Raw genomic sequence first — 18,013 nt, 5'->3', positions numbered from 1 at the left:
AAATAGTGACAGACTATTTTTGGGGGCTCCAAAATCACTGCAGATGGTGACTGCAGCCGGGAAATTAAAAGACGCTTGCTCCTTGGAAGAAAAGCTATGACCAACCTAGACAGCATATTAAAAAGCAGAGACATTACTATGCCTACAAAGGTCTGTCTAGTTAAAGCTATGGTTGTTCCAGTAGTCATGTATGGATGTGAGAGTTGGACTATAAAGAAAGCTGAGCGCGGAAGAATTGATGTCTTTGAACTGTGGTGTTGGAGAAGACTCTTGAGAGTCCCTTGGACTGCAAGGAGATCCAACCAGTCCATCCTAAAGGAGATCAGTCCTGAATATTCACTGGAAGGACTGATGCTGAAGCTGAAGCTCCAATACTTTGGCCACCTGATGCAAGAACTAACTCACTGGAAAAGACCCTGATGTGGGAAAGATCGAAGGCAGGAGGAGAAGAGGAAGACAGAGGATTAGATGGTTGGATGGCATCACCAACTCGATGGACATGAGTCTGAGCAAGCTCTGGGAGTTGGTGATGGACAGGGAAGCCTGGCAGTGTTGCAGTCCATGGGGTCGCAAAGATGGGACATGAGTGAGTGAATGAACTGAACTGAACGAAACAGAAACAGACCCACAGACATAGAGAACAGGACTTCCCTGGTGGAGCAGTTTAAGAATCTGCCTGCCAATGCAGGAGACACAGGTTCAATCCCTGATCTTGGAAGATCCGACATGCCATGGAGCAACTAAGCCTGTCTGTCACAACTACTGAACCCTATGTGCCTAGAGCCCAAGCTCAGAAAAAAAAGAAGCCATCGCAATGAGAAGTCTGTGATCCGCAACTAGAGTAGCCCCCACCTGCTACAACTAGAGAAAGCCCACGAAGCAACAAAGACCCAGAACAGCCAAAAATAAAGACATAGACAACAGACTTGCAGTTGCAAGTCTGGGATTAGTTGGGAGTTTGGGAAAAGTAGGTGCAAAGTATTGTTTACAGAAATGGCTAAACCACAGGTCCTAGGGTATAACACAGGGATCTATATTCTGTAATAAACCATAACAGAAGGCCCTGCCCAGATTTCACCACTACACATTAATTCCTTTAAGAAACAAATTCCCTTAGGTCCCTTAGGGTCCCTTGGGTCATTATCTCTTCAGTGTGAATGTTGTTTGTTTTTACAAGCTTTTCCTAAAAATAGCTTTTGCTATTTGTTCACAAGTTTCTGCATCCGGTCCTCCAACAACTCTGAATTTCTCTTCCCTAGGCCTTGGAGCTCCGTAATCTTCCTGCCTGGGATTCCCTCCCCATCTTGTTACCTGTCCCTTTGTCCAGGGCCTTCTTGATCTGCTGAGGAGCCCCTGCTAAGGGCTCTTGCAGCATCGCAGATGGCGGCACTTGCTGTGTTTGGTGCAGGGGGGAGGAAAGGTCTCCCAGTCAGCTCTGCACACCCAGTACCTCTGTGGTGTGGGTACGTGGGCTCCCCTGGGGATAGGCTGGTGGCGCGCGCCCATTTCTCGGATGGGGAAGACAGATCTCCAGCATTAGCTGCCTGCCCCTGAAAGCCCCTCACAGCTGGGCCCCGCGGGCTGACGGCAGGTCTGTGTGTCTCTCCTTGCAGGACAGATGGACACCTTCAGCACCAAGAGCCTGGCCCTCCAGGCCCAGAAGAAGCTCCTGAGCAAGATGGCCTCCCGGGCAGTGGCGTCCGCCTTCATTGACGACACCAGCAGCGAGGTGCTGGACGAGTTGTACCGCGCCACCAAGGAGTTCACCCGCAGCCGCAAGGAGGCCCAGAAGCTGGTCAAGAACCTGGTCAAGGTGGCGGTGAAGCTGGGCGTCCTGCTGCGCGCCGGGCAGCTGGGCGCCGAGGAGCTGGCGCGGCTGCAGCGCTTGCGGCAGCAGGCGCGCCGCCTGGCCATGACCGCTGTCAGCTTCCACCAGGTGGACTTCACCTTCGACCGGCGCGTGCTGGCCACCACCCTGCTCGAGTGCCGGGACCTGCTGCACCAGGCGGCCGGCGCGCACCTGACCGCCAAGTCCCACGGCCGCATCAACCACGTGTTCGGCCACCTGGCCGACTGCGACTTCCTGGCGGCGCTCTACAGCCCCGCAGAGCCCTACCGCTCCCACCTGCGCCGGATCTGTGACGGCCTCACCCGGATGCTGGATGAGGACAGCATATGACAACCTCCGAACCGCTGTGGTTGCTTGCAGGGGGCGCAGCTTTAAGTGGGACGGAGCTAACCCTTTCCTTCCTGTCTGACTCTGGCCAATCACCCCTCGCCCAACACACACACACAGGTGACTGTGCAGCTCCAAAGACCCAGGTCCCCTGTCCTCGGGCCCAGTCTCACCGGGCTTAGAGCCCGGCTCAGTCTGCCTGTGCCTGCGGCCTCTCCCAGGCACCTGGAGACCCCTGCCTGCTCTGGCACCATCTGAACTATGCCCCTTAAGCCACCGTCTGTACCCCTCAAATCACTGGGTGTCTCTGACAGCTGGGGGCTTCTCACTTAAGTGTTACTTGGGCTTTTTCATTCCCGCAGAGAGGGTCACAGGGAACCAGGAGAAAGGGGGTGTTACAGAGTGAACTGTCTCACCCCACCCCACCTCCTATTTCCCGGATGAAGTCCTAACCCCTGGGACCTGTGAATGTGACCTGATCTGAAAATTGGGTGATTGCTGATGTAATTGGTTGCCATGAGTTCATATTGGAGCCAGGCAGCCCCTAATCCACCATGACTTGGGGTCCTTTTGAGAAGGGGACATGTGCACAGAGTCAAGAGGGAGAATGCTATGTGAAGGTGGAGGCAGAGACTGGGCGGATGTGTCTATAAGACAAGGAATGCCAAGAGCTGCAAGCCAGCACCAAAAGCTGGGAGAGAGCCTGGGACACCGGCCCAGCCCACACCTTGACGTCGGGCCTCCTGAGCTAAGCAAACAAGCTTCCGTTGTCTCAGCCTCCCAGGCTGGGCACTTTGCTCCGCAGCTCAGAAAATGACGCCAGGGAGCCGTGGTGAGGGCTGTGGTGGGCTCAGGCCTACTGGTGAGGATGCCCCTCTGTCTGCTTGGCATCGTGGCCCTGACTCCCAGGAGGGAGTGGTCAGAGTGCGCCTCCGATGAAGGCCGTTGGGAAAGCCATCTGAGACACATGCCTGTTTTTAAAGGATCATTTCATATTTGGAAAACAAATACACATAAACACTTGTTTTTATAAGACAGGCCTCAGAGACAAAGCTCAACAAACCTTGGCTTTGCCAACACCCAGCAGGTGGGACAATGCTTAACTTGGGGCATGGATGGACACGTGGGGGTGTGGGGGGTGTATCTGCAATCTGTTGGTTGGAAGTGGGCACAGGTTGTAAAAGATTGTGAAGCCCCCTGCAGGTCTGGCTGTGTCGGGTTGTTTTGAGCACCCCGAGGGAGGGGGAACAGTGTCCATTTCTGTAGAATCTGGTCTGTTTAGGGGAAACACTGCCAACAGGAGGGCTGCAGGCCGTATTAGGTGAGAAGATGGGTTTGCTTAGCCTCATTCAGTGTTTGAGACATTTGGAATTAGTTGCCAACACTTGAAACCAAGGAAATTGCATGTCCCAATCTATCAGTGGATCTTGAAAACTCTAGAAAACTCACCTGCACTGCCCGTTGGTGAAGCTGCAGAGGCGGCCTGTCTTTGCTCTGCCACAGTCCTCACCACTCCCTTTTGCCTCTCCATGGCCTGCTGGGCTGGCTAGTAGATTAGGACCCCAGATCCAGGGCAGCATTTCTGTTTGGTTTCGGCTGCCCTGAAAAAGCCAAAGGCTTCCACCCAACAGTCAGCTGTTCCCCTCTCTACCTTCGACTTCCAAAGCAACTTACCCCCTTTGTGTGCCAAGAGACAGATCCTCAAGTTCAAGAACAAACGTGTATTTTGATTAACCGAGAAGCCCCAGATGAAATTCTTTGCCCTCTGCTCTGCTGGCTGAAGGACATCCACGTGACAAGGCTTTGGACTTGTTGTCTTGACTCTTTTCATACACTTGAGATTTAATTTAGAAAAAAAAAAAGAACCGGGACTTCCCTGGTGGTCCAGTGGCTAAGACTCCACACTTCCAATGCGGGGGCCCGGGTTCAGTCCCTGGTCAGGGTACTAGATCCCACGTACCACAACAAAGACCTGGTGCAGCCAAATAAAAAGAATTTTAAAAAGAACCAAAGAGAACTATGTAAATAAAAGCATCTGATAGCCTTCTCTCACCTGCCCGGGGTTTCTACCTATTAAAAATCAAGTTTGGGGACTTCCCTGGTGGTCCAGTGGTTGAGAATCTGCCTTCCAATGCAGGGAACACAGCCTCCATCCTCGGTCCAGGAACTAAGATCCCACCTGCCACAGGGCAACTTAAGCTTGAGCATGGCAACGAAGACACAGCACAGCCGAAATAAAAAAAGAAAATAACTCCAGATTGCACACAAATGTCATAGGTTCACAGGCTGCTGGCAGGCTGAATTCCCGCTGGGCTTGATGACACCCTAGCAGAGGTGGCACAGCTTGGCTTTGGCAGCACAGAGGGGGCTTGGTACCGCTCCTCACTGTGACCTGCGGCGGGGCGGCTCTGCTCACCAGGCCCTTGGGGTAAAGGGGAGGCTTCTTTGTGTCCAGAGATGCTCTGCCCTGCCCTGCCACATCGCACCCAGCGCTCTGCCTCTCTGCTAGCACCCAGGATGTGGAAGTGGTAAGTGATTCCCAACTGACCGTACAAAACTCAGTACCCCTCTTGGCTGGGGTCTCCTCACGTAGCTTAGGCCCAGGGAGCACCATTGCCTCTGGCTCTGTCCTGCTGCCTAGCTTCTGCAGGCAGCCCCAGGCAAGCGTCTCCTGGCCCTGTTGAGACCTGCAGGGTGCCGTGCTCAGTGAAGCGAGCGTCCCCAAGGACTTGTGTGCGTCCAGAGCTGCTCTGTTGTACTGTCCAGGGGGCGACAGGACAGAGGACGAGATGGTTGGATGGCATCACCGAATCAATGGACAGGAGTTAGAGCAAGCTCCACGAGATGGTGAAGAACAGGGAAGCCTGTCATGCTGTGGAACATGGAGTCACAAAGAGTCAGACATAACTGAGCAACTGAACAAAAGAGGTGCTCCCGAAATGGCACAGGTCATGCGCACTTGACCACTGAGGCTGCTGGTTCTTTCCTCAAGTCCTGTGGGCCCAAGGTCGCTGTCAGTCATTGCTGGTTCTGAGTGCAGCTGTTTTTCTTGCTTGCACCTCCCTTGGAATGGCTCCTACACCAGTAGTGCTGGAGCCCTGGGGCTGGATCCCATGCCCTCGGTCAGCGGCTTCTTCTCTGGCTGGCGGGGTCCCAGCAGCGCCTGGCTCCTCAACAGCACGAGGGGCGGGCCAGGTGAGTGACAGACACAGAGAGGCCTCAGCCAGCCCAATGCGGTGATTCTGATCATCAAGGACCCGATTCACAGCCACAGGTTTCTTTCCTCCTGGTCAGAGGCCAGGCAGACAGTCCAGTGGGGGTCAGACTCCCAGGCCCTGCTGCTAGGACTGGCTGAGGCATTTGGGGATTTCATTTATTTATTTTTGTTTGCCTGTGGGTGTTTTGTTATTTTTTTTAAGTCACTGAGTTTGCAATCCAGCTTCCAAAAAAATAAGCAGAGCCAACTATAGGGCACAGAACAGATGGTCTGGGAACTTGCCTGGTGGTCCAGTGGTTAAGACTCCACACATCCAAAGCAGGGGATGCTGGTTCAATCCCTGGCTGGGAAAATAAGATCCCACATGCCATGCCAAAAAAAAAAGAAGAGCCAGTCTTCCCTGGTGCATTCCCCTTCAGCTAGGAGTGGCCCCACAGGTGAGGCCATGTGAGCCTTGGTGAGGCTGCCTCAGGTCCAGTACATCTGCACCTGCAGGAAAGTCCTACCAGGAGGTTCCCTCTGCCCGGGGGTGACTCAGTTCGCCCGTCTTCAGCAGCAAAGGAAAGTAGGGGATCCCAGCCCTGCAAGCCCAGCCGGTGGCGGGGGGGAGGCCACCAGCGCCGGATGCCAAGACTGTGGGTGCTTTTTAGTTGTCTTATTTATTTAAATATGAAAGAACATTTCATTGCTGCCCAGTATGAAAGTTGGTCCCCTGGGGAGTGAGAAGGCGGCTGGTGTGGGGTCTCAGGCGGCTGGGGGCTCCCCCGCAGAACATCCTGGAGCCTGGCCTGATCCCAGCGGGGAGGAGGTGATGCCCTGGCTTCACAAAAGCCATGATTCCAGGGAGACGCCCCCCTGTTCCCCTGGCCATGTGTTCTGATGTCTCTTCTGATGAGAAGAGCAGTGGGTCTCAGACCCACAATCTTCAGGGTGAGGGAAGGTGGGAGCCAGGTGAGTCCTAGCCCTCCAGACTCCATTCTGGGGCCTTAGCTGTCCTCCAAACAGGGCAACATCAGCTGGGACAGAAAACCAAGAGCCCCCCCATCCAACCTAGAAAACAAGTACTGGGCCTTCTGGGGGTCCAGCTCCTTGCGGAGAGAGGAGGAAAAGCTACCCTCAGAGGGGCTTCAGGTCACAGTTCACTGCGTGTTGCCTTGGCCACGATCACCAGCTTGGACAGCTCAGCCTTGAAGGCCCCAGGCCTGTGGAACACTGCAAAGGAAGAGACCCTGGGTTGGCGCTCGCCTCTGCAAGTCCTCTGGGTCCTGAGCTGGGGGGTGGGGTGGGGGCAACAATGTGGGCAGGGCAGTGGAGGGGCCTCCAAGTGGACTCCATAAGGATAGGCTCCTGGCCCTGAGAGGCTTATGGGTGATGGACAGGGAAAGGTGGGGAAGTCGAGGGCCTGACTGGAGGGAAACGAGAGGCCACGGGAGAGGCTGAGGTGGAAAAAGCTGTGATTATTTCTGCCACATTGAGAACAGCTGGGGGTCAGAAGTTTGCCCTGGCAAACTTGTCTGGCCATGCCCTGCTCTGCAGCCCCAGCCTGCCTCCCATTCCCTGTCTATCCTCCCCATTGGTGCTCCCTGGGGCTCAGGGTCTGCCAGCATCCCAGGCCCCTCTGTCCTTGATCTCCACTCTGAATAGGCCCTGTTCCCTGGAGGACCTGTGGGCAGGGCAGGCCTCCTTCCAGGCCCTCCTAAAACCCCCAATCACACCACCACATTCCCTCCCCTCCCACTCTCCACTTTGCTGCCTGGTGACACCATGGCCACATGGGTTCCTCATCTCACTTCTCCCCTGTCCCTCAGGACTCTCAGGCTCCCTGACTCAGCTTAACTCCATGTCCACTGTCTCACTCACTCATCCCCCATTGCTCTCACCCCTCCGAGCCCCAAGTCTAGCACCCACTCTTTCTGTTCTGCATTTGGCTTGCATGGCTGTAGCTGAACAGGGGTCAGAGGTCACAGGGGTCTCGGAGCCTCAGGATGTGACGCCCTTGCCTCTCCAGTCATGCGGCGCACATGAGGTCCCAACTTCGATGCCTGAACCTGTCACAGGGCCCAGGACGCCCCCTCCCCCATTCCCCACTGTGGAGCTGAGCAGACTTTTACACCCTCTGTTCTCTGCAAGGGACGGGCCAAGCGTGCCTGCCACCTGTGAGCAGTGGCTTCTACATTTATAAACAGAAATCAAAGGGAACACGGCATCCTGTGGTATGGGAATGTAGTATGACATTCACAAGTCAGTGTTCACAAAACAAGGTCTTATTAGCATGCAGCCACCCACATGCATTGATTGACTAGTGGTTCATGCCTGACTTGGCCCTGCGGGGGCAGATCAAGTTATTTCAAAGGGGGGTGTCTGCCCCTAAAACCGAAAATATTTACCAGACGGCCCTTTTTACAGGAGGGATAGCCGCCTCCTCTCACCAGTGGTCCCTGGATCGACCCCTCATGGGGGTCTTGTCCCCTCTCTCACCTTCCCTGCTAGAGAACCTGGTTTCCAGCCCCACAAACCCCTCCACCTACCTGCTGTTTTGGTCACCTCAAACTCCTCATTTTTCAATGGAACGTCACTCTCTTTCTCAAAAGCAGCTTTCGACTGAAAGAGAACAAGTGGAAACTTTTCTAATCAGGAAAGAACACGGCTCGGTTTGCTTCCTGGAGCAGCAGAGATGACAGACTTGAGATGCTTTTTTAAGCACAGAAAAGAGAATCCGGTGGAAGTGGCGGGTTAATCCACTTACGAGATCATCAACTGGCTTCAAACCTCATGCCTTGCTGCAAATCCAAGGAGGGAGGCATCTAATTCAGTTTTTCCCTTTAGCTGATGTATGGAAATGGCATACAAGCATGGCAGTCTCTTGAATGTAATTTTTAAAAATCAGAACTGTGTCTTTCTCAGATCAGTTAGAATAATGGAGTTTTATAGTAAGAATAGATTACTTTAGACACAATTTTGTGGTTGTTTAGTCACTAAGTCGTGTCTGACTCTTGCGACACCATAGACTGTAGCCTGCCAGGCACCTGTTCTTTAAGAAGTGGAGTTTCCCAGGTGGTGGAGTGTTAAAGACTCCACCTGCCAATGCAGGAGAGGTAAGAGATGTGGGTTCAATTCCCTGGGTCGGAAAGATCCCCTGGAGGAGGGTATGGCAACCCACTCCAGTATTCTTGCCTGGAGACTCCTCATGGACAGAGAGGGGCCTGGCAGGCTATAGTCCATGGGGTTCCAAAAGATTTGGACGTGACTGAGCATGAATGCATGCAAAGTGAGAAGAGACCCAAGAGAGTGATGAGTTAACAGACTGATGGTCAGTCTGATGTGTCAACTGGAAGGAGCCGTGGTAGCATTAGGCAATCAGACCCTGGTGGCGGCTGCTGGGGCGGGGGGCACTGCTGTGACAGAGGTTCATCCTGAGCTAACTTTAAGTCAAAGAGACGGTCCTTGATGCTCTGGGGATGCCTAGGGGAAGAGCTGAGGCTCCCCTGGACGAATCCCCGCCAACAGCCAGGCCCCCACAGCAGAAGCCAGTTCCTACAGTGAATCTCTCATGTCTGTCTCTTGTTGGTTCTGCTTCTTGGGCTGATAAAGTGGTTTTCAAACTATTCCCAACTCGGATGCAGAAGCAGTCATGGGCTCTGCAGAGTGGCCGGGCTCTGAAGGGGGTTGTGTGGGTCAGGAGCATGGCGGAAGGTGCTGGCTGAGCCGTGAACCACAGCTCACTGGGGCCAAAGGACGTGGGGCCCTCCCAATACCAGTGAGCCTGCCCTCTGGGCCCACTTCCGCCCCATCCCCAGATCTGAGCCCCCCTGCCTCCTGACTTCCTGCCAGCTTGGCCAGCAGGGGACGTAAGCGGGAGGCTGGTAAAGCCTTACTGGAGGAAGACTGGTCTCTAGGGGCCAACTGGGATCCCCTCTGGGTACTGCAACCTGCGACCCCCAGGCCTCCCTCTAAGGGCTTGGTATCCATCTCCTCATTATTGCCGCCTCCCCACCCCCCACCTGGGGGTCTTCAAGGCACAGTCCATGGTGGGCCAGCCAGGCAGCCCCCAGTCTGGGCGACACTCACGTAGGCCATGCCGTACTCGATCTCGGCACCCCGCACCTCTGCCTTGAACTGCGTGAAGTACAGGTAGGACTTGCCCTGGGGCCTGCGAAGAAAGGTTGGGAGACAGATCAGCCTGGGGCTACGTGTCCCCCGCTCCCTAAGAATCTATTTGGGGATTCCATTTTGGGGAAGGACAGACTGGGTGCCCTCAACATGATCTGCTCTTTGCCAGAACATTCTTCCAGCTCCACGATGGACACGCCTCTTCCCTTTCTGCACAGGAGCTGTTTGAGGACAGGAACACTTGCATCCATTTGCTGAACACTTGTCATCCCCTGGACAACATCCCAGGTTTGCAGTGGGGGCGGGGCGGGGCAACATGCCCAAAGGGTGAGAGTACAGGGGTTAACTAGGTAGCAGAGGAGGGTGTCTACAGCTGAGTGTGTCCCTAAGAGCTGCTGCTGGGTGGGTCAACTAAGAGGCTGCAGGATGAGGACCCTGCTCTGGGCCTGTGTGGCCCAAGTCTGTGCCCAGCTGGAGGGCTGGCACTCCCAAGCCCATGTGAGATGATGGTCTACAGGCAGGGGGATGCAGCTTGGATGACTAACCTGTAACGAGGGGGCCCCACCCCGGCTCCTCTCCTCTAGATGCTTCCCTCTGAGGCCAGGAAGGGGCACAGATAGGGTCTCAACAGGGCTGGTGGTGGCGTGTTGAGGACATGAGGCTCCCACCCTCACACTACTCGGTACCCTGGAGTGGGGTACTGCTGCTGTGTGTAAGGTATCTCGCAGGAGACGGGGACCGCACCGAGGCCAGCACGCGTTTTCTTTGATTAAATGTCACCCTCTCTGCTCTCTATCATATCCCATTTCTTGATCTGTCCCCTGGATTGACTCCGGTCCCTGACAGTGAGAGCGTGGCTGGGACTTCTGCTGTGTTGGACACGTGTCAATGCTTGAGAAATTGGTTCTACGGGACCTCTCTGGCAGTCCAGTGAGTAAGAATCCACCCGCCAATGCAGGGGATGCCAGTTCGACCCCACATGCCATGGAGCAACTGAGCCGTCATGCAACTACCAAGCCTGTGTGCCACAAGAAGAGAAGCCCCTGCACCGCAGCAAAGATCCTACATGCAGAAACTGAGACCCAACACAGCTAAAAAAAAAATCAGTTCTGCTCAGGTGATCCATTCCAGGCCACAGGGCCCAGAGGAGAAGGGCCAGGATCCGATGACACTGTAGACCCTCCTCCCCATCAGGGGGCTGACCGCCTCCTTCTCAGGCTCCTCGAGCTGGGCTCCAGGCCGTGGGGTTACAAGAAGGGTGGGCATGGTGTCAGCCCCAGGGCAGGAGATTAAGCCCTTGAATGATGAATGTAACTGAGGGTGAAGAAGAAGGGGGCAGTGTCTGGGGAGCCCGACCCCTCTCCCGGGGGCTGCAGCCCCTGCCTCCTGCCCCCTCAACCCCTTCTCAGCCTCAGTGTCAAGGTGATCTCCTGGGGAGCCCTCCCAGGGAGCTCTCCCCACCCTGGAGGGCCGCAGGACTCTGTCAGCCTGTGGGCTGCCTAGAGCAAAGGTGCCTCATCTGAGGAGGGGGTAATCCCACCCCCAGGACCCTGGCTTACCTCCAGATGGTGCAGGTGAAGTGCTGGTGGTCTTCGCTGGTCCCCAGACTCATCTGCCACTTCTGGGGAGAGAGGACAGACAGGTCAACCCAGGACACACAGCCTCACATGGTACACAGCCTGCACCGCACCGGGAGTGAACCCCGATGTCAACTCTAGACTTGGGGTGCTGATGTGTCAGTGCAGGTTCACTGACCCTCACAAATCCACGTGATCAGGGATGATGGTGGGGGGACAGGGATACAGGAAATCCCTGTGCCTCCTGCTCAATTTTGCTGTAAAAAATAAAGTCTGTTGGGAAAAATAAAAGAAGGAAAGACAATATCCTCCTGCTTGCTTGTGTAAGTGCAGAGCAGTTCTTAGAGAAGATGCAAGACTGCAATAACCATGGTGACACACAGGACGTGGTGGGGGCTGGGCAGATGGAAGGTGCTGGAGAGCTTTTCATGGTTTTTTTTTTTTTTCTCTTTCTGAATGACACGTATTAGCTTTTTTAAAAAATTAAATTAAGAAAATAATACTTTAGGGACTTGCCTGGTGGACCAGTAGTTAGGTCTTTGTGCTTCCACTGCAGGGGCACAGGTTCGACCCCTGGTCAGGGAACTAGGATCATACTTTAAGATGGTTCCAAAACACACCACTACCAGTTTATTCTCATTTTCAGGGCCTCCGAAAAGTTGGCCAAATGCAAGGTCTGGTGGCCTGAGGTGTTTCTGAGCTTGACTAGTAAAATGAGAGTGTCTTATCTTTCTGAAAGAGAAAAGATGGATTCCAATTGCTGATAAGCTGTTTTAACACTACAGCTTTTCCACTAGTAAAAACAAGGCCGTTTTTATGTTAATTATGATGGGAATAAATGGTCACTTAGAAGCCTCCTGCCTGCAGCATGAAGGCCGAAGCCAATCACTTAGGTGGGACAGGCAAGGCAAGTGGACTCATATATTCATTTTCTATTTAAAAACTACTGGGACTTCCCAGGGGGTCCAGTGGTTAAGACTCTGCACTTCTACCGCAGGGGGGCGTGGATTTGATCTCTGGTCGGCGAACTAAGAACCCACATGCTGCACAGTGTGGCCAAAAAATAAAACTGGACAAAACAGGAAAAAAACTCCTGCCCACAGTTTCAAGGGCTCACAGTTTTATGCTGTGAAATATCTCTGGGATGGTGTTCTATAGCTCTTAAAAGTTCCATGACAGGCAAATCTTTAAGCATTTTTTTTAAGACTATGAAAGCAAACTAAATTAAAACCAAGCATTTCTTAGCAATATGGCCAACCTCCCTCTGAGTTGTTTGTTAAATGAACTTGACTGTGGCCTTGAGGCTGCAGGCTAGGGTGGGCGGTAGGTGCCCTTGGTGAGGCTCACATTTTGGCATCAGATACTCACATGAGGGTGTGTTTTGAGGCAGCCCGTTCAGACAGAGCCTCTGTGACCTTCCCCGGAAGGCTGGGGAGATCAGGGCCTAAGTGCCCAAATGGTCACCGCTATTGTTTTTCATTAAGATATACTGATAAGTAACAGATGGTGAAATGGGCCCATTTGTGTATTTTTTTAAGATTTTTGGATGCAGACTATTTTTAAAGTCTTTATTGAATTTGTTACAATATTGCTTTTGTTTTATGTTTTGGTTTTTTGGTCAGGAGGCATGTGGGATCTTAGTTCCTCAACCAGGGATTGAACACTCACCCCCTGCATTGGAAGGTGAAGTCTTAACCAGGACCACCAGGGAAGTCACTGTGTCTGTTCTGAGTTACCCAACTGCGACACAAGTCAGTTCTGTTTCCCCAGCTGTCTATTCACCATCCCTGTGCAGTCATTCCTTTCCTGCAAATCCCCAGGCATCACTCATCTGCTCTGTCCTCATAGCTGTGCCTTTGCACAACGCCGCCTGAGCGGAATCACACAGGCCACGATCTCCTGAGTCGGTCAGTCTGACTCCACCTAACACATGTCTGATTAATCTGAGTGGTTGCATGTGTATCAACAGTTCACTCACCTTTAACAGCTTTATTGAAAAACAGTTTATATAATACACAATATGCTCTTTTTAATTGGACACTTCAGTGTTTCCTTGTACTTTCAAAGCTGTGCAACCATCACCTGTATAGCCACTCTCTTTTCCCGGGGATCTTCCTGCCCAGGGATCGAACCCGGGTCTCCTGCATTGCAGGCAGATTCTTTGCTGTTTGAGACACAAAAGAAACCCCTATCCAATTCTCACCATCCCCCAAAGAAGTCCTAAACCCATGAGCAGTCACCCGCACTCACTCCCCCAGGCCCTGACAACCAGGAAACCACTGTGTCTGTGGATCGGCCTGTTCTGGACGTTTCCCACCAGTGGAGTCACACCCTGTGTGCCCTCCTGTGCCTGCTTCTCTCACTGAGCATCGTGTTCTCAGGATCTGTCCACGTGGTAGCGAGTGTCTGGGCCTCACCCCTTTCCATTGCTGAGTGATGCTCCTGTGTGTGAGGGACCACGCTGTGTTCATTCATCACCTGTTGAGGGACACTTGGGTGGCTTCCACTTGTTGGCTATGGCAAATCATGCTGCTCTGAACAGTCACGTGTGAGCTTTGTGTGGACGTAAGTTCTCATTTCTAACAGGCAGATACAGAGGATCCAGTGGGCTGTTTCCTGCCACCGGGGCAGTGGGCCAGCAGCCAGAGAGCCTGTGGGTCACACTGTCGTGTTCCCATGCTCTGCTGGTGGCCCGCAGTCTCTGATGACCAGAGTTCTGGCTGGTGCTGCTGGAACAGGTCATGCCGGACACGTCTGCTCTGAGGTATTTCCTTTGGGAAGAATTCCCTCATCCAAAATGGAAGAACTGAGCCTGTTGCTGGCTCAGAATCTGTGACCCAGCCGCTGTCCCAAGAGTGAGCCTGGCTCTCCCGTGAACTGTCCACCTGCAGGGTCCTGTCAGGGAGGCACTGCTGGTGATGCAGGCTGTGTCCCACCTCAGGGTAGTAGTCAAAGGTCTGCACCTTGGGGACCTCGGTCACATTCCAGTTGAGGGGGCCTGGGTCCTCAGCCTCAGAGGCTGCCATGTCCTCATGTGCGAAGTGGGGTAATGACAGCCTCCCAGGGTTCTGAAGATGAAACGTGACATGTGCCTGGCTTAGCACCGCTCGGTGCGCCTGGTAAACTGCTAGGTGGTTGGGGACATCACGATTTTATTATCCTATGAACTGACCATGGACACAACCATGGGCTTCCCCGGTAGCTTGGACAGTAAAGAATCTGCCTGCAATGCAGGAAACCTGGTTTCGTTCCAGGGGTCGGGAAGATGCCCTGGAGAAGGAAACAGCAACCCACGCCAGTATTCTTGCCTGGAGAATTCCACAGACAGAGGAGCCAAGCAGGTTACAGTCCATGGGGTCGCAAAGAATTGGACATGACTGAGCAACTGACGGTTTCACTTTCACAACCAAACAGGCAAGGAATGCACTGATGAGGAGAAGGAGCCCAAGAAGGGGCATGGCTCTACCAAGAGGTATGGACCGGGGTATAATGTTCTACCACATGTCACCACCCCACAGTGGACTGGACTGCTTAGAGAAGCAGCGAGGCCTGGAGGTGTCCGAGGGAGCGGTGGACAATCCCAGGATGCCCATGGTCCTGGCGGCAGGGGGAAGGGCTGCAACGACTCTTGGTTCCCCTGGGAAGGGTGTCACCAGGTGGTCACTACATTTCATTACAATTCTGTTGCTGGGGGACATTTATTTATAAATCGAATGTATCCAAAATCAGGAAAGTGGATTTCATGTCACTTTTTAATTTTAATTATCTATTTATTTATTTGGCTGCGCTGGGTCTTAGTTGGGGCTTGTGGGATCTAGTTCCCTGACAAGAGATTGAACCTAGGTCTCCAGCATTTGGATCACAGAGTCTTAGTCACTGGACTACCAGGGAAGCCCCAACTTCATATCATTCTTGCCCAGTGGCTTTCGCCTGGGGGTAATTTTGTCCTCTAGCAGATACTGGAGGACATTTAGACATTGTCTAAATTCACAGGTTCTAGGAAGTAAGATGTGGACACATCTTTTTTGGAGGACCTCATTCAACTCACTACATTATGTGAAGAATTACCACAGATTTAATAGCTTGAAAGCGACACCCATTCATTGGCTTACAGTTCTGTAGGTCAGAAATCTGGGCGTAGCAGGGCTGCGTTGTTTGTTCAGTCTCACAAGCTAAATCAGAGTGTCAGCCAGGGGCTTCCCTGGTGGTCCAGTGGTTAAGACTCTGCCTTGCAATCCAGGGGACGTGGGTTTGATCCCTGGTTGGGGAACTGAGATCCCATGTGCTGCATGGCCCGGTCAATGAAATAAATGAAATAAGATTGGAAGCCAGACTGCATTCCCAGCTAGAGATCTGGAGATTAGGGTCCTCTTCCGACGCACCTGGTTGTGGTGGGGTTCAGTTCCTTGTGACTGGAGGGCTGAAGCCCTGATTTCCCTGCTACCAGCCAGGGGCTGCTCTGAGCTTCTAGAGGCCACACATCCTACCTCCTCAAAGTCAGCTGTGGTGCACTATACCTGTCTTGTGCTTCCAATCTCTCTCACTCCATGTTCTGCCATCAGCTGGAGAAACCAGCCAGCAAGGAACTGAGGACCTCAGTCACACACCGAAAGGAACCAGGTTCTGCCAACAACTTGAATCAGTCTGGAAGAGGGTTCTCTCCAGAGCCTGCAGGTGAGAGCCCAGGCGGGCTGACACCTTGATCTTGGTTTTGTGAAGCATCCAGCTGAGCTGACAGGGACTTCTGACCTTTAGAACCATGGGACAGGGACTTCCTCTGAGGTCCAGTGGATAAGACTATGCTCCCAACGCAGGGAGCCTGGGTTCTATCCCAGGTTGGGGAACTAAGATCTCACATACTGTAACTAAGCCCTCGTGCCACAACTACTGAGCCCTCGTGCTCCAGAGTCCATACACCACAATTAGAGAAGCCCACATGCCCCGACAAAGACCCACGGTAGCCAAATAATTGAAAAAAAAAAAATAATGATGCAATAATAATTGGGCACTGTTTTAAGCTGCTCAGTCTGTGTTACTCAGCACAGATGAACACGATACTGCTAAGGGAGGCTCGTGAGAAAGGCAGATTCAGGTCTCACATCCCTCTTTCTGTCCATATGTCTGTTCACTCTATGGAATTATGAGTAGAATCTGCCATCACCATTGGACTTGAGCACTGTCTTTTATCGCTTAGGCAAGAATAGTCCAGTGTCCTCTAGATAGCATGTCTGTATGACAATGGATGCTATCATACTAAACTACATGGAGTTTTGAACAACTCACCTCATTGGTCCCTCCTTGAGATGCATAGGTGAACACACAGGTGTATTTGTCCTAGAGAATGGAAGGAAAAAACGTCTCGGTAGTAGATAATTGTTAGCGCTGGAGCTTCAGGGTCTCTGAATGTCCCTCTGAGATCCAGAATCAAGATCCTGCTTTTGAGTATCTACACTTAGGGGGAGGAGGTAGAGTCAGAGCCTTCTGGCTGATGTCCCTGGAGGCCGATGTCCTTGGAAGCCTGAAACTCCCCCACCAGCCTCCCCGCTTGGGGATCTCCTGGCTCTGGACAAACAACCCATGTGGCTTCTAGAAGGGGGAGATCACATCTCTTCCAGCACCCACCCATTTAGGAACATGAAATCTGGAATTAGGGACCCCTGGGGTCCCTGTGTCCACATCTCTGCTCCGCTGTGGGCCTTGGGCAAGGGCAAAGCTTTCTGTTTCTTCACCTGGAAAATGGGCCTCACATAAAGAATCTAGCAAAATATCAGGTTATAAGAAAGAAATAAACAAATAGTGACTATTGATATCATTGTTAGACTGGAAAGAGGGACTGAGAGAGGAAGCAATTTCTCCAACAAGCTGAGGATGGGCTAGACTAGACCTAGGCCTGCTGCCTCTAGATAAGGAGGGTCTGGCCTCAGATTTCAATGAAAAAGATGGGGGACCTTGTGCAATGGAAGGAAAAGCAACATCTGTCCACTTCCTTCCTGGTCAGAGCGGAGGCAGAACGACTTTCTGTGGGGTCTGGAAGCATATGCCCCTGGGCCTCCAGCTCTCCTCTCCCTACCTCTGGGCCCATCCTGCCCTCCAATAAGGAGGGGCTCACTTGAGTCTAAACCAGACAATCCTGAAGGAAATCAACTCCGAATACTCATTGGAAGAACGAATGACTGACACTGAAGCTGAAGCTCCAGTACTTTGACCAACTGATGTGAAGAGCCGACTCATAAGAAAAGATCCTGATGCTGGGAAAGATAGAAGGCAGGAGGAGAAGGGGGCGACAGACGACGAGATGGTTGGATAGCATCACTGACTCAATGGACACGAGTTTGAGCAAACTCGGGGAGATAGTGCAGGAAAGGGAAGCCTGGTGTGTTGCAGTCCATGGGGTCGGAGACTCGGACACAACTGAGCGACTGCAGAACAACACTTCAGTCTGAGGGATGGGGCTGCTTGGGCACGATGGGCAAGTGAGATGAGTTACGGACTGAGGCTAGAGACTCAGCCCCCTCAAAGAAGCCAGCCCCCAGGAGCCTCACCTCCTCTTAATCCAAGTCCCGCCTCCTACCCTCAGGCCCTGCCCACGCCGGGGCCGCCCCCCGGTCCCGCCCCCGACCCCGCCGGTCAGCTCCCCCTCCCCAGGCCATGCCCCGGCTAGCACCATTCCTCAAGCCCCCGGGGTGTCTGAGGTACTTACCCCAGGGCCCACGTTCTGGGAGAAAGAATGCACCACGCCGCCAGGCCGCACGTCAAACGCCACCGTCGTGGGCTCGGACACCGTCTCCACCGGCCTCAGCGCCGCGGCCGCCAGGAGCAGCGAGACCCACAAGTTCGCGCCGCCGCTGCCATTCCTTCTTCCGCTGGGCGCTGCCATCTTGGAATCAGGTTCGCGGGGGCAGGAACGGCGGACGGAGCGCGGCGAGGGACACG

The 18,013-nt window shown here is 53.3% G+C and overlaps 2 protein-coding genes across 5 annotated transcripts in view; one reads left to right on the top strand and one right to left on the bottom strand.

Annotated features, from left to right (window-relative positions):
• TNFAIP8L1 (TNF alpha induced protein 8 like 1) overlaps positions 1 to 11,386 on the top strand; it is a 26,506-nt gene extending 15,120 nt beyond the window's left edge. The window contains exons 2-4 of one of the 4 annotated variants that reach the window (XM_070793071.1): positions 1,614 to 5,371; positions 9,722 to 9,791; positions 10,462 to 11,386. In XM_070793071.1, coding sequence (XP_070649172.1) covers positions 1,619 to 2,179 — 561 coding nt within the window. In that variant the 5' untranslated portion in view covers positions 1,614 to 1,618 and the 3' untranslated portion in view covers positions 2,180 to 5,371; positions 9,722 to 9,791; positions 10,462 to 11,386. Of the gene's footprint in view, positions 1 to 1,613; positions 5,372 to 9,672 lie in introns of all 4 variants that reach the window. The other 3 variants (XM_070793070.1, XM_019964418.2, XM_070793068.1) reach the window with 3 other exon arrangements.
• On the bottom strand, positions 6,034 to 18,013 carry MYDGF (myeloid derived growth factor). The gene is made up of 6 exons (XM_019964419.2): positions 17,781 to 18,013; positions 16,364 to 16,414; positions 11,063 to 11,124; positions 9,462 to 9,543; positions 7,922 to 7,994; positions 6,034 to 6,605 (listed from the first exon to the last, which is right to left on the bottom strand). The coding sequence occupies exons 1-6, from the start codon at positions 17,955 to 17,957 to the stop codon at positions 6,526 to 6,528; spliced, it is 525 nt and encodes a 174-aa protein (XP_019819978.1). The 5' UTR covers positions 17,958 to 18,013; the 3' UTR covers positions 6,034 to 6,525.

The sequence above is a fragment of the Bos indicus genome, chromosome 7, assembly GCF_029378745.1.
Source record: "Bos indicus isolate NIAB-ARS_2022 breed Sahiwal x Tharparkar chromosome 7, NIAB-ARS_B.indTharparkar_mat_pri_1.0, whole genome shotgun sequence".
In the NCBI taxonomy this organism is placed as follows: Eukaryota; Metazoa; Chordata; class Mammalia; order Artiodactyla; family Bovidae; genus Bos; species Bos indicus.
This window is presented reverse-complemented; position numbering and strand designations above follow the sequence as displayed.

Coding starts and splice junctions, on each gene's coding strand:
- MYDGF (XM_019964419.2), bottom strand. CDS start 17,957: ATGGCAGCGCCCAGCGGAAGAAGGAATGGCAGCGGCGGCGCGAACTTG. Junction 7,995..9,461: donor TCGAGTACGGCATGGCCTAC/GTGAGTGTCGCC, acceptor GTTCTCTTTCAG/TCGAAAGCTGCTTTTGAGAA. Junction 6,606..7,921: donor TGAGGTGACCAAAACAGCAG/GTAGGTGGAGGG, acceptor CTTCCTTTGCAG/TGTTCCACAGGCCTGGGGCC.